This window comes from Dryas octopetala, chromosome 1 (genome assembly GCF_963921425.1).
Source record: "Dryas octopetala chromosome 1, drDryOcto1.1, whole genome shotgun sequence".
NCBI lineage: Eukaryota > Viridiplantae > Streptophyta > Magnoliopsida > Rosales > Rosaceae > Dryas > Dryas octopetala.
Window position 1 is genome coordinate 20,805,701 of NC_141366.1, and position 15,350 is coordinate 20,821,050.

Consider the following 15,350-nt stretch of genomic DNA (forward strand, 5'->3'; position numbering starts at 1 on the left):
ACTAACTCATAAAGAAATTCATAAACCAAATAAACATACTATAAATAAAATCTCAATCCATTGTTGAATAACACACTAAATTAAACTAACAATTAAAAAAAAAACAAAGAGAAATCACAAAGGAAGGTTCGGCACAAGAAAGAGCAAGAGACAGACCACACAAGCAATTCCTCATGGCTAGGGTTAGCTAAGGCTTGCGGCAAAAGGCTATCTCCTTCTTGGTCACTCTTGATGTTGACTTTTCTCTCTCTCTCTCTCTCTCTCTCTCTCCCTCTCTTTGAAAATTTGAAAATGTGAAAAGTAACAAGTGTCTTGTGAGATGAAGGAATGAGGTCTTTATATAGGAGTGAGGATGTGAAGCTTTCCTTGTCCCCTAAAGCTAGGGTTTTGTGGCAAAAGATGGGTCTTGGGCTGTTTTGGGCTATTTTGGGCGTCATTTATTTTTCTGTTTACGGAACTGCTGCTCTACATCTACTAAAACCACCATATATTCATTGGTCAAAAAAAAAAAAAAAACCACCATATATTGAGCTAGACACCTCAGAATTGAGATCCGTAAAATCCTCTACGAAGCTAACATCCGTACCTTTCTAACGATATATTATAAAACATCTAGTTTGATCTATAGATGTGTAGACTTTAAGTCGAAATTCATGCTAAGATTTTCTGGGTTTTGACTTTTTTTTTTTTCAATTAAGAACTTCTTGTGATCTTTGACTGAATCTTCCAAGATCTTCTTTCCAAATTTGGATTTTAGCATAAGGAAAGTCTTCTAGGGCAAGGAATAGGCGCATGGGCTTAGTGTTTGGGCTCCTTGAATGTGGACTTGGGCCCCTCCTTGTGGGCTAGAGTTAAGCGCATGGCCTTGGTGCATGGCCTGCATGTGAGGTCCATGTCATGTGATGATGTGGCATGGTTGTCAATGTCTCGGTTGACTGGTCTTTTCGGATTCTGGGTGGGTTGGGCCGGCCTGAGATGGGTCTTGTTAAGCCGGCGGCGGTAGAGGGTTGGGATGAGTGACAGAGGGTCTGCTTCTCCCTTTTTTTTTTTTTTTCTTGTTTTAGTTTGTTTTTAATTTTTTTCTTGTTTAAGTTTAATTTTTTTTTCTTCTTTTAGTTTGTTTTTGTTTTTTAGCTTTCAGTTTGTTTTTAATTTTTTTTCTTTAATTTTCAATTTTTTTCTACTATAGTTTTTTTTATTTATAATTATTTTAATTTTTTAACATTGATTAAAAAGACATTTTTACTCCTAAAAATTAGTCATGTGTGGGTCACAAGACCAATTTTTAACGACTATTAGTGGAAAATTAACGGAGAGTCCTTAATTGGTGCTTAAGTAAATTATGAGTTCTTAATTGGAACACTTTGAATGTCGCATCCTCAACTAGAAATCGATGTAAAATTCGAGTCATTTTGCTAAAATTTTCCCTATTAATAATATCTCCAAATTTCTACAATCAATGTAACTACAATTAAAGAACTTACATCATATAGGTACACTAGCTTATATGTACAACCAAGCTAACACAAAACACAAAATTTATACTTACAAGTTACAACCAAGTACACAAGTAAATTATGTGTTTGTCAAAAAAGTTAGGTAAATTATGCGTTTTTTAAAAAAGTAGGTATATTATTTCTTGCTACCATTTTGTTCTTTGAAATAACTTTTTGGATCCAATACCAAATATTTCTTTACCGTAATTGATAAAAATAACTTCAAAACTAAATCAATCAATAAATAATTAATATTCTCACTCATTCAATTAATAATTAACATTTACCACGCTCTTTTTTTTTTTTTTGTTTATGAAATTTACCACTCTTAATATTATCTAAAATAGACTAAATGGTATGCTAGGAAAATAACAAAACTAAATTTTGAATTGTGCTAACTCATTCAACAATTTAAGGAACTTTGCTTGCGTGCACACTAGTCAAATGGGTAAACCTATTAAAAAAAAAACTATCAAAAAGCCCCAAAAAACTTTTAGAAAGACTAAAAAGTGAGCATATATGTTTTTCTAGGTTAATTACAAAAATGTACCTTAATTATATATCACTTTTCACCTTGGTACTTCAAGTTCAAAAAATTGCATTAGAGTACTCTAATTATGATATCTTGTCACCTAAGTACCTCCGTCAATCTAGTTATTAGAAAGTCTGTTGAATGCTTATGTAGCAATGACGTGGAACCCACCACTAAGCATTCACTTGGCGTTTAAAAAGAGCCACATGCATAAACAATAATAAAAAAAATCAATAAAACTTTTAAAAATGATGAATTGAGAAAAAAAAAAAAAAAAGGGCTAAGAACCCACCAACCCACGTTAGTCACCCAACCCACCCACCTCCTCCTCCTCCTCCACCTCCTCCTCCTCCTTGCTTTGGCAACCCCCTCCCAATCGCTTCTCGTTCTCTCCCTCACTCTCTCTCTGTCCACTACTAGGAAGTACCCCATTAGACATCAGTGGAAAACTGATGTCTATTAGGTTTGCGACCGATAAGGGCAGACGTGATATCTAATGTACCCTATTTTCAATATCGGTTTTTACCCGATGTTTATAAAAACTTAGACATCCTATTTGTTTAATTTCCGATATTGTTAATACATAATATATATCGAATTTCCAAGTTTCCGCTATCTATATGCATGGATTCCGATATCTAATGTACTTTCAATATCATTAGTTTTTTAAAAACTGACATTAAAGTGTGTATTATATATCGGTTTAGTTATATTTTTCGATATTGTAAACTCAGCAAAAGCTATGTTTGGTAAGTTGTTACATCACTTTTTTTATTAAAGCGATATTTAATATTGTTAACACATCAGAGTTTTAAATAAAACCGATATATCTATATAGATTAGATATCTGTTCGTCCGTTGTTTCAGATATTATAAGTCTTTTAAATATCATGTTTGAGCTACCATGTGATATAAAAATTATATTAGATATCGCTATTATTTTGTTTTTCGATGTATATGCCTGTATAAATATCATGTTTGAGCTACCATGTGATATAAAAATTATATTAGATATCGCTATTTTTTTGTTTTTCGATGTATATGGTTGTATAAATATCAGATTTAAGACATTAGATATCAGTGTTGAACGGATATTGTAAATGTTTTTTAATTAAAAAAAACAAAATTAAAATGGATTGTTAGATATCAGTTTTTCCTGTCAAATATTTGATATCAAAATTCGAACATGCACCATCCAATTTGTGCAATTTAAATGCTTCCATCAATTTCATCCAACATTCTCATACAATATTTCCAACATCCAATTTCAACCATATTCAAGTTAACAAAAATAAATTACAAATCCCTCAACAAGTAGGGATAACCCTAGCTAGCTAATCCATTTTTAACCCCCTAAGAAACTTCAAAAATCTGCACAAAATATAAGGCATGGCTAGTTCTAAATTATGCACACTAGTTAGCTAGCTAGCTAGTTCTAAATTCTGCCTTTTCCTCTACAAAAGATTGGAATGGCAGCACTAATACCATATCCACAAAATGTACGTCAAAACAGTATACCAACATGCATGTCTAAAAATAATGCTCGGTGACATAGTCTCCCCACTCAACTCGGACTTCATCAATTTGGGCTTGGGTGTAACCAGACCGCTTGTTCTTCGCCTTAGACCACTGAAAACATTAAAGACAAGTGCATGATCAGCCACCAAAAGATATGCAATTATATATTCAAATGATAAAAGTTATGGTCTTGCTGCAATCCCAAAACCTATACATGGCAGAGTGCAAATAATATATATAAGGCTAGCTGCATGCTATCAGAGCCACCTAGACATGCAATTGTTCAAATAAAGAAGCTAGGCAGCTGATAGCAATCCCAAAATCCAAAAGGAAGAGTTGCATGTGATAGCCCCCAGCAACAAGCTTAAGTACATGTGATGGTCCAGCAAGCTTTAAAGTTCAATTTACCAGATTTACAACAACCAAAACCATATCCTAGTTTCCTATCAATCCAAAACCAGTTTCAACTTTAAAGATTGAGAAAGCCATATCCAAGTTTCCTATAAATTAAGCTGCATATCCATGAAATTAAAAAAGTCAATTGCATGCAGTTGGAAATTCTAAAGACAAGGGGCAGTTCCAAGTTCAACATGCAAAGTTGCAAACATTCATGCAAAGGACAAATATATGCAGGGCAGTTCAAGCCAATCATACACCATATCCAAAGGCAGTACATGCCTATATATATAACTTCAAAATCTCCAAAATAACAGATTGATGACATAACCAAAACAAAAATGCAATCAAAATTACATCGGATAATAATTTATATATACTGAAATAGTCAAAAGAATTCTAACCATGGTCTCAAAGGCAAGGTTTGTGTTCTCAATGATCTCTTTCATGTACCTCATCACATAATATGCACATTCAACACCATCTGGTTGTTTAGGACACTACATACAAGCAAAAGACAGCACACATAGAGTTATATATAACAATGGCATCCTTAGTCCAAATCAGAATGACATAAGTCGCTTAAAAAACTCAAGTATAGTACATAGATCGATGCTTACAGCGAGATTCTTCCATTGTGGTGTTTTTCTGCCTTGCCTTCCCGTAACGCCATTGAATATTTTAATGGCACTTGATCACCACAATTTAAATTCAAGTTATGCTCCATTATCAAAGAACTATGCATATTGGTAAATTTATGAGGGAACAGAAACTTACGTATTCACCACTTCCACCCATTCTTGGTTACGAGTCAGTTTTGGAAGAGGATCCATGATGTGAACCACGTCTTTTTCCTCGCTAATGATAGTCAAAATCCAATGGTTGCTACCAAATAGAACGATTATTACCATGGCATGTATGGGAAGCATATATACAAATAGCATTACAAATGACTGACATTCAGGTTCACCAAATAAATACCCTTACCTAGAATTGAACGGCACTAAAAAGACACGGTCACATTTTCCTTGCTGGAACCTGTCTGCTAGGTACTTTGATCTATTCTCTGAATTTCCAATTCCCACAGAGACACGTGCTGGGTCCACAAAACCAACCATTTCAGCCATGTTGGATTCGATAAGCCTATCGTACAGGTACCTAACAATTTTCAAGCATCCATTTGTATCACAACAGTTTATGAGGAAAAAAAACAATGTAGATGAATCAAAGAGTACACTGACCTCATGTACACAACTATGCAGGTTGCTGAAAGTTCCTCCATCCTCAATACTGCAGCTATATCCTCGTACAAGATATAAAGTTTTCGGACAGCTCCAAAGACTTGTTCCTCTATGTCAACTGTGATGGCCTTTCCACTAGAGACCATCTTTTGTAATGCTAAGCGATACAGCAACTTGCATTTGTTCGGGACATTCTTTTCAAGTGAATCCTTCTTGAATAGCTCCTTCGCCATGTTAGGAACATGCTTCATCTGTTTCTAGGGTATCAAATACAAACAACCAGGTTAGTTTCAAGCATGTAGCCTGAAGCAATACCATAGGTGAGGCAACATTTACCTTTTCCTTCATGCAAATAACAAGTTCTTGGGGCCACGCCACGTGACTGCCAACAGCCTGCCCAACTGTGATTAATTCGTCTCGCACAGGAATTGGCAGCAAAGCATCTTCCTTGTCAGCAATGTCAATGCCAACCCGCATGTTTCCCTCACCCAAAGGAACACCATGCACTGTGTCCGATTCCATATCAATTACTGTACCGTATGCAACAATGTTGCTGACATCTCCCACAGCCAATTTGCACGATTTCCCCTACATAAATATAAAAAATCATGGGGATTAAACCTCCACTAGTATGGACATGTTGATTTATTTGTCTTAGATCTAATAATATGAAAAAGGGCACCAAAGATTCATAAGTTACCTTCATTGTTGCCAAATTCAGCTCTTCAATATCAACTACATCGACATCTTCCTTTTCGACCTTTGCCTCGTACAAACAGCTGGCTTTATCGGAAACATTCCCTGTACCGGGAACCGGCATTGGTGTAGATGGTTCTGCAGCCTTGTTCTTTGCCTCCTCCAATTTCGCAATTCTCTCATAAAGCTCCTTACATTCCTTTTGCAACATAGCCACCATCTCAGTCTTTGTCATCACATCCTTTGGCTGTCTTGGAATGTTGAAGTACACCGAAAGAGGGACGTTCCCCCCCACAGCCCTTACCCTACCTCCATGCTCCGGAGTCTCTAAAGCCATGCTTAGAACATCATTAGAGCCTTCGACAGTCAACTCTCCAGCTTTCTTTTTTTCCAACAACTCATCCTGCCAAAACAACAAGATATATCAAGTATCAATTAAGCATATCTAAAAACAATTTATTATATATCAAATTAATCCAAACGACACTCATTCACTTGCTTACTATGACTTTGGCCACCTGATCCACCTCTTCATTCATGTGGCCAGTAGAGTCCTCCCTAGCTTTCTTCCATAGGACAGATCGGTCTAGCTCAGATTCTTCCATATTCTTTTTCCTCTATTCAGCATAAAATCACATGGTTAGTCCAACCGAATTCCCAATTGTTTAGACACAATTCAAATAGCCTTTACCAATTCTTCCTGCAAGCCAATGTATCCTTTCCTTGACAACCTATGAGGATACTTCCGTTTTGCAGTTCTCTGACTTTGAGCTTCGTGTAGTGCCTACAATGTCAACACGTACCTTTTGATCATCCCCTAAATGGAAGCTATTAAACACATATGTACCAGAAATGTCAAAAGAAAACTAGCATATCTACCAGAAACTTGTCTGTTAATCGGCTAGCAACAAAAGCAGTCCAATGCTCTTGCTCAATGAAGTCATACTCCTTTGGTTGGGTCTTTAAAGCTTCCGGATCGTCTTTGAATGGCAAAATGTACTTGGTGGTTAATGCAGTCTTGAAAGATCTCCATTTGGTGCCAGCAGAGGACAGCACCCACTTCTTGCTTTCTGGTGGTAGATCAAATGCAGCCTACAATGAAAAAAATACAAAAACCCTTAGTATGCACTCTATAGGTTTCTGCTTAATCACATATGTATAAATAACAGCTGCATGCTTGTAATTATCGTTATAAATAACACCTTTTCCCTTTTATAACCAAGAAGAGTAGATATATTTTATCTATCATGGAGCTGATTTCTTCCCCTTCTACGGAAAACTTGGAATGAACCATTTAGCTATCCATCAATTTCATTAGTTTATATAGTAAGATTTTCTTAAAAAAATGTCCAATTGAAATAAAATTTTGATATTAAAATGGATATGTAATTAAGTGTGGAACGAATGTACATGTGCACATGTGTTCATAATCAAAATTATCAAAATAAGCCATTTTTACAATAATTCCTATACAGTGAAATGTGATTAGCAAGTGAAGAAAGATTAAATACAGATATAACAGCTCTTAATTACCTGTACATCATCCCAAATTTTATTTTTTTCGTCCTCTGTCACAGCCGGCCAGTTATCATACGTAATCGGCACTGATTGCCTTGCCACAACTCCTATGTAAGAAGCCAAATTCGGACGCGCGTCTCCTACTGGCACTCCATATGGATTGTACTCCACTTTCAGCTTCCGACCTAAAGCTTTCCTAACAATGATTCCATGCATCTTTGTAACACCGCGAGAGGATCTGCTGGTGCCTTCATCCGTAACGGTTGCCTTTGAAGTCGAACACTCCTTGGTGGAGGCATTCTTGGCCTTCAATACTGCAGCTTTCTTGGCCTTCAATACTGCAGCTTTATTGGCCCTCAATAGTGCAGCTTTCTTGGCCTTTGACTTTGGTGTGGATACCTTTGACTTTGGTGTGGATACCTTCGTCTTCCCCTTGGGTGTCGAGGCTGCCTTGGCCTTGGATTTCTTTCCTTTTGGTGTTGCCATAACAAACTCCTAGACCTGAAAATTACAACAAAGGGTACATTCAAATTCATTAGCACACAGAAATACATTAGCACCTAAGCTGGGTTACACAATGATCATAACAAGTAAAACAATTCATAATACAAATTTTAAAATACTGAATTTAATAACAAGTTAACACAGTTAATAACAAGTTAAAAATAGGGTTACCCATTGAAATTCATGTCAAAATAGGGTTACACAGTGTTACAAAGTGATCAGAGCAAGTAATACAGGTAAATTCAAATTAATTAGCACACTGAAATTCAAGTTTGCAATTCATAATCACAAATAAAGTTTACAACCCTCACAGCTAATTAACTATCCCCCTCGCATCCTGCCAGCTGGCTTTTTGAGTGATCAATCCATACACCCTCACAATTATCCCTCTTGTAAGTGTTAGCATCCTCCCCCATGATATCATCGAAATCCTCAGCGGGTGGTAATCCAAGGCTAAAAGATTGATGGTCAACAATGGTGTCCCCCAACTCATCCTCTTGAGCACAATCAATAAAGTCTCTATTTGGGGCTGCAAGCACTACTGACCATCTAGAGTCCATGGGGTCTTCTACATAAAATACTTGCTTCACGTGGGCAGCCAAAGCAAACACATCTCCCTTATGACCTATCCTATTAAGGTCAACCAAAAGGAACCCTAGCTCATCTTTTCTAATGCCCTTGTTGTTCTCTACCCATTGACATTTAAACAAAGGCACCTTGAAGTCGTTATAATCCAGCTCCCATATTTCTTGGATTACACCATAGAAAGTCATATCTGTGTAGACCAGATTTTTATCTTTCGCACTTGCCACTTGCATTGTCTTTGCCACCAAGCTCACCCCACTGTTTTGGACAGCGCGTATAGAATCACGTGCCTTTGTGTGATAATGGCAGCTCCCAATCTGGTAGCCCTCATACTGCAGCACACTCATAGGTGGACCAAGAGCTAGCCGCCTCAATGAGGTGGTTATGTGACTGGCTCCATGATTTATTAACTCTACCACCTATATGAACAGATTTAAGGGGTCATTATTACTCAAAAACGGAAACACAAGACCAAATATGTCTATCAAAAAGTGCTGTTAAAGGTAACAAAGTGATACCTTATCACGCAACCAATTGCTAAATCTGCGGTTGTGCTCTTCTAGCAGCCACTTTTCACTTTTCTTTTTACTTGAATAAATAGTATTCAAGTAGGCCTTGTGCAATCTATAAATAGATTACAATAATTACAACATGTTAATAAATTGGTATAAAAAACTGCTAAGTGTTTAAATAACAGAATCAGCGAATCTTACTCGGCATAAGGATCACATTCAGAAGAATTCTCCAAAACACACCGGTGAGCTTGTTCCCATTCTTCACGGGGTACTGAAACTACCCTACAACCTGATAGAGGTCTACTAGTGTTTGGGTCACCCATGCGCGAAGAGGGATTTCCAATTGCATTTAGCCCGGATAAATACTCTGAGCAAACATCCATGGCTTCCTCACCAACATAAGATTCAGCAATGCAGCCTTCCGGACGATGACGGTTTCGGACATAACCTTTTAACACTTTCATGCCTCTTTCAAATGGATACATCCATCTATACCAAACCGGTCCACACAATCGAACCTCTCTAGTAAGGTGCACAGTTAAATGGACCATTATATCAAAAAACGAAGGAGGGAAAACCTTCTCCAGCAAACACAAGGTGATAACAAGATCGGATTGAATTTTATCCAACTTGGACACATCAACCACTTTGGTGCAGAGGGCATTAAAGAAGAAACACAACCTAGTAATAGCATATCTCACATTCTCGGGCAAAACCGAACGTATGGCAATTGGTAGCAATTGTTGCATCAAAGTGTGGCAATCGTGAGACTTAAGACCAAAAAGTTTAAGCTCTTCCATGGACACGAGGTTCTGTACATTTGAAGAGTAACCTTCCGGGACCTTGATACCCAAAAAACACTTGCACATAGCTCGTTTCTCATCCCGAGACAGCGTATATGGAGCTGCAGGCAGAAATGTCCTTTTCTTCCCAATTTCTGGTGCCAAGTCTAATCTGACCCCCATTTCCACAAGATCTAAACGGGCAGCCACCCCATCTTTTGTCTTCCCTGGAATGTTTAGTAAAGTCTCAATGATACTGTCGCACACGTTTTTCTCAATGTGCATTACATCGAGAGCATGCCTTATATAAAGAGTCTTCCAATACTCCAAGTCAAAGAAGATTGATCTCTTCTTCCAACATGGAGCATGGCTTTCACCACCTAAGCTGCTTTTTTTCTGTTTCTTCCCAAAGATACAATTGATTTCTGATACTTTTTCTAAGATGTCCTCTCCACTTAGAAGTGTAGGAGCCTCACGATCGTCCTGCTGGTTATTAAAAGCTTTCATTTGTTTTCGATATGGGTGGTCGCGTGATAAGAATCTTCTGTGGCCCTGAAAACTGATTTTTTTACCATGCTTCAGCCTAATAGAATCTGTGTTTTCTCCACATATCGGACATGCCTTATACCCTTTCACTGAGGCCCCAGACAAGTTACCATACGCTGGAAAATCATTGATCGTCCATAGAAGTACGGCCTTCAAAGTGAATGTGTTTTTTCTGAAACCATCGTACACTCCATCAATTCCATTCCACAATGCTCTCAAATCTTCAACCAATGGTTCTAGATACACATCTATGTCATTTCCTGGCTGCTTAGGACCAGAAATCAACAAACTTAACATCATAAACTTCCTCTTCATGCACAACCACGGAGGAAGGTTGTAAGTCACTAAGATCACGGGCCAACAACTATATCGGCTACGGTTACTATGTGGATTTATCCCATCAGCCGAAAGGGCAAGCCTTAGATTTCTAGGCTCCAAAGCAAAATCTGGCCACTTATGGTCAACCAACTTCCAAGCTGGAGAATCAGCTGGATGACGCATCATGCCGTCAGTCACCCTCTGATCGGCATGCCAAGTTAGGTTCTTTGAAGTTTCACAAGATTTAAACATTCGTTTAAACCTTATAATAGGTGGAAAGTACCACAACACTTTGGCTGGCACCCCTTTCTTCTCAACCACTTCCTTGGTTACCTTCCACCTAGAGAGGTCGCACTTGGGGCACCTTGTTTCATCTTCGTACTCCTTTCTATATAAGATACAATCATTCGGGCAAGCATGTATCTTCACATACTCCATTCCTAAAGCAGTCAATGTCTTCTTCGCCTCGTACGTAGACAAGGGTAGCACATTACCATCTGGCAGCATATCTCCAAATGCGACCAAAAAATCAGAGAAGCAACTATCAGAAATCCCATGCTTTGCCTTCAAGTTGAACAATCTGACCAATGCAGATAGCTTGCTGTACTTATCACAATCAGCATATAAGGGTCTCTCTCCTTCCTCAATGAAACTCCTAAACTTATCTGGATCATGATCGAAATTATCAAATGCTACTTCGCACATATCTACTGTTTCGGACCCAAGAAAACCGTTGTATCTTTCCTCATCTCTAGTTTCACCATGCCATATCCACGTCGTATACCGTTGATCAAATCCATGAAAATACAAATGCTCCCTTACTACTGCAACAGTATACTTACTCAAGTTGACACATCTCTCGCAAGGACAATGAATGTACTTACGATTGCCATTATTGGCTAATCCAAAACTCAAAAAATTGGCAACTCCCACGTCATATTCCTTACTCCTTCTATCAGCTTGAATCCATGTTTTATCCATGGATATAACTGATATCAACTTCACATAAAGAGATAGCAAATTAATTCAATATAAAAGGTTCAAGATGCAAAATCACAACCCACTAAGAAACAACCAGGTTATAAGCGTATTTTCCCTAACATGCAATCAAGAAAATTCACGATTCACAAATTTTAAAGCATTCATAACACACAAACATGCTATTCCTCACATGAAAACATGCAAACTAGCAAATTTTTAAGGTCCTAACACACAAACAGACCATACCATAACCCTATTTTTTTTAACCTGGAAACTAGGAATCAGCTATAGATCGTTAGCTGATCACCAAATATTCATATATAGAAGTTTGAAGAAAACCCATGTAAGACCACTTAGATTCTAGATAATCTTTGTTTAATTGACTGTTGTATATTTTCTTGCTGCAGGCTTTGTATTTAATTTATTATGACTGCTATATACCACATTGTACAGAGATTTATATGTTAAATTTCCATATGTTTTGCTTGTTTTAGATCGACCATGCTATATATATGTAGTATGTACCATATACTGGCCTCTATACATAATCTTAGATTAATTTTTGGGAACTTAATTGGATGCATATATGAATTATGAATGAAGCAATATATATTGGTTTCATACTTCTTTCATCTTCGAAACTGCAGTGACTTTTGCAAAATAAAGAATCAAATTTTCATTTTATTTCATCTAGCTAGTAGATATATATTGTTGGGTTTTCTTGGAAATTGCATATTTGCACCCAAACAAAAATATGGGTTTCATAAAGCTAGCTGAATATTACCATTGGAAATTGAACAAAATTCGAACAGCTAGCAGGTGCACAGAATACAAGATGATCATGATATTGCTAGATGTATTGAAGTGATCATTTGAATGAGTAGTTACTTAATTTTAGTCACTATGTGATCAGATCATAGAAGCTAGCTAGGCATTAAGTGAGGGACAGTGACCAGTACTTGTTAATAAGGTACATATATAATTAAACTGGGCTATATAGCTGGTCGATCAGCTAATTGAGTGCATGCTAGCTGCTTGTGCTTTTTAGACCCCAAATTTGAATGCAGAGTGTAAATACCCATTTACTTCATACAACCACCACCATGCAATCAATCTATCCTAGCTTGTACACAAGGCAAGGGAATATATATATGTTGACTACTGTTAGCTACCAAGGGTCAGGACCACATGAACCACAATACATCTCCATAATTCAACCGCATGAAATAATATTGCAGCTAGCTATGTCAAGTTGTACCTTATTTTGAATCTGATATATGCATGTTTTAATTTTTTTTGAACCTGGGAGGGGTAATGAATTAAATTATAATTTATTAATTATTATGTGTCAAGGGTATAACCATGAAAGCAGAGATCTTGCTGATACTGTAGTACTCTATCTGTGGAATTACTTGCAAAGAAAATGAAATGAGCTACTAGAGAAACACAATACACAAGCTCGTTATCACAATACAGCTATATAGCTAGAGAAAAGGCAAACCTTATATAGCTCGTTATCACAATACACTCGCTGCAGCTCGCTCAGGCTCACAAGCTCCCAAGTCGAAAGCAATTGTACACCTACCAAAGCTCCTGTGGTGCTGAAACCAAAAGCCAGAATTAGCACAAATAAAAACCCAAACTTCCTAAGTTAATTCACAGAATCAATCATGCCAAGAAAACCACAGAATAAGCCCCTAATTAAAAGAAGCAAATGAAGCATTAAGCCCACAAAAAATTAACGCTAATTTGAAGAAACAAATGCACCAGATCCCTAATTTCATGAAGCATACGAACCTAGCTAAGAAATCCATAATTTGAAGAAAAACCTAAACAATAGAAAAGCCCAATTTTGAAACCCTAATTTCAGTAAAGAGAGAATAGGACAGAGAGAAAGAGAGAACCCAGGATGAGATAGAGAGAAGATCGAGGACAGAGAGAAAGAGAGAACCTAGGACGATGACTAATCTTACCTTTTGGCTGCAACCCAGGACGATGAGTGTGGCAGAGAAAGCTCTTGAGGGCGGACGATATGGCTAAGGTCAACTACGCGACGATGACAAGGCCGGACTGTGAGAACGGCGACGCCACGATGAGGGCGTGGGTGAGAGAGAGAGAGAGAGAGAGAGAGAGAGAGAGCTCGGGGTGAGAGGAGTGTGAGAGGAGTGTTGAGCTATAGTGTTTCTGTGTTATTGTGTTTGAGAGGGCGGGAGTAGTGTCGGGTCTAACTTAAGTCAAAACACTTAAGTTGGAACCAAAATTTTTATATTTGAATTTGAGCTGAAACAATTAATATCAGTTTATAGTTTAGATATCGGTTATTGTAGAATTTTAATTTTTACCCAAAAATTTAGATATCGAACCTGAAAACTTGGCGATATATAAATGTATTTAGACATCATTTTTAAAAAACTAAAAATCCAACTGATATAAAAAACTTTGACAATATCAATTTGTGTAAAACCGATATATTTTTAGTGATGTCTAATGGGGTACTTCCTAGTAGTGGTCACTCTCTCTTTCTTTATCTGTCTCTCTGCTGCGACACCTCCAGATGCCATTGATGTCAAAAGCTCCTCCAGATTGTTGTTCCGCACTGGCAAATTTGGATCGAATCGCTTTTTGGTAAGAGCGACATTCTAAAACCACAAAAAAATTTTGATCAAAATCGCGAGAATTTAAGAACCCAAGTCACCAATTCAACTAAATACGGATTTAACACCCAAAGAGAGCCACTTGAATTAACCCAGATGGATTTTGCGACAGAATAATCGAAAATGATTCAAACCCATCAAAATTCATCCAATAAAAGAACAAAAATCACCCTTTTAAATTTGAATTGTTGGAGATGGCAGGGGTTGCTGGGCGAAATGGGCAATTTTTTTTTTCATGACGATCATGACAGTGGTAGAACAAGAAGCCGACCACAACCATCTGATGTTTCTCTAGAGGTTCGCAGAGGCGGTGGACCACTACGCCGCCGTCTTCGACTCGCTCGAGGCGACACTGCAGCCGAATAGCAGGGAACGGCTGGCGATGGAGCAGGTGTGGTTCGGGAAAAAGATCTCGGACGTGGCAACGGCAGCAGGGGAGAGAGATAGCAGATCGTCATCGTCATTATAGCGGCGAAGGAGGAGGTGAAGGAGGAGGAGGAGAATGAGGGGAGAAAGAGAGAGAGAGAGAGAGTGTGTGTGTGTGTGTGTGTGTGTGTGTGTGGCTGAGAAGTGGTTGCCGAAGCGGGGGAGAAGGTTCTCAGCCGGTGTTCGGAGAGGGGAGGGAGGTGGGTACGTAGGTTGAGTTAAATACAAAAATGCTCTACGAACTTTACAGTGAATCTCATTTTAGTCCACTAACTATAAAAGGTGTCAATTTGGTCCACAAACTTTTCAAGTTGTTCAAAAGCAGTACAAATATTAACTTCCATGAAAAAATTTAACAAAAACTGGTCATGTGCACAACAAGTGACCACATTTTCAAAGGCATTTCAGTTTGTTCAACACATTTTCATGTGACCAATTCTGTTAATTTTCGGATAAAAGTTAGCATTTGTACTGCTTTGATTCAAATTGGAAAGTTTGTGGACCAAATTGACACTTTTTATAGTTAGTGGACCAAATTGAAATTCACTATAAAGTTCGTAGACCAAATTGATCATTTTATGTTTTATATCATTTTGAAAAGTTTAATTGGTTTTTTTATTAATTTCTTTCTACGTGGCTATT

At 37.6% G+C, this 15,350-nt stretch overlaps 2 protein-coding genes across 2 annotated transcripts; both read right to left on the reverse strand.

Moving 5' to 3' along the window:
* Positions 1 to 6,555: 6,555 nt before the first annotated feature.
* Positions 6,556 to 13,270, reverse strand: LOC147299031 (uncharacterized). The gene is made up of 4 exons (XM_086229243.1): positions 13,130 to 13,270; positions 7,413 to 7,898; positions 6,759 to 6,971; positions 6,556 to 6,663 (listed from the first exon to the last, which is right to left on the reverse strand). Exons 2-4 carry the CDS (start codon positions 7,881 to 7,883, stop codon positions 6,556 to 6,558), a joined length of 792 nt encoding a protein of 263 aa, XP_086085369.1. The 5' UTR covers positions 7,884 to 7,898; positions 13,130 to 13,270.
* Positions 8,219 to 14,740, reverse strand: LOC147299032 (uncharacterized). Its single transcript, XM_086229256.1, has 6 exons — positions 14,543 to 14,740; positions 14,125 to 14,267; positions 13,130 to 13,229; positions 9,200 to 11,646; positions 9,005 to 9,110; positions 8,219 to 8,905 (listed from the first exon to the last, which is right to left on the reverse strand). The coding sequence occupies exons 1-6, from the start codon at positions 14,738 to 14,740 to the stop codon at positions 8,219 to 8,221; spliced, it is 3,681 nt and encodes a 1,226-aa protein (XP_086085382.1).
* Positions 14,741 to 15,350: the final 610 nt, after the last annotated feature.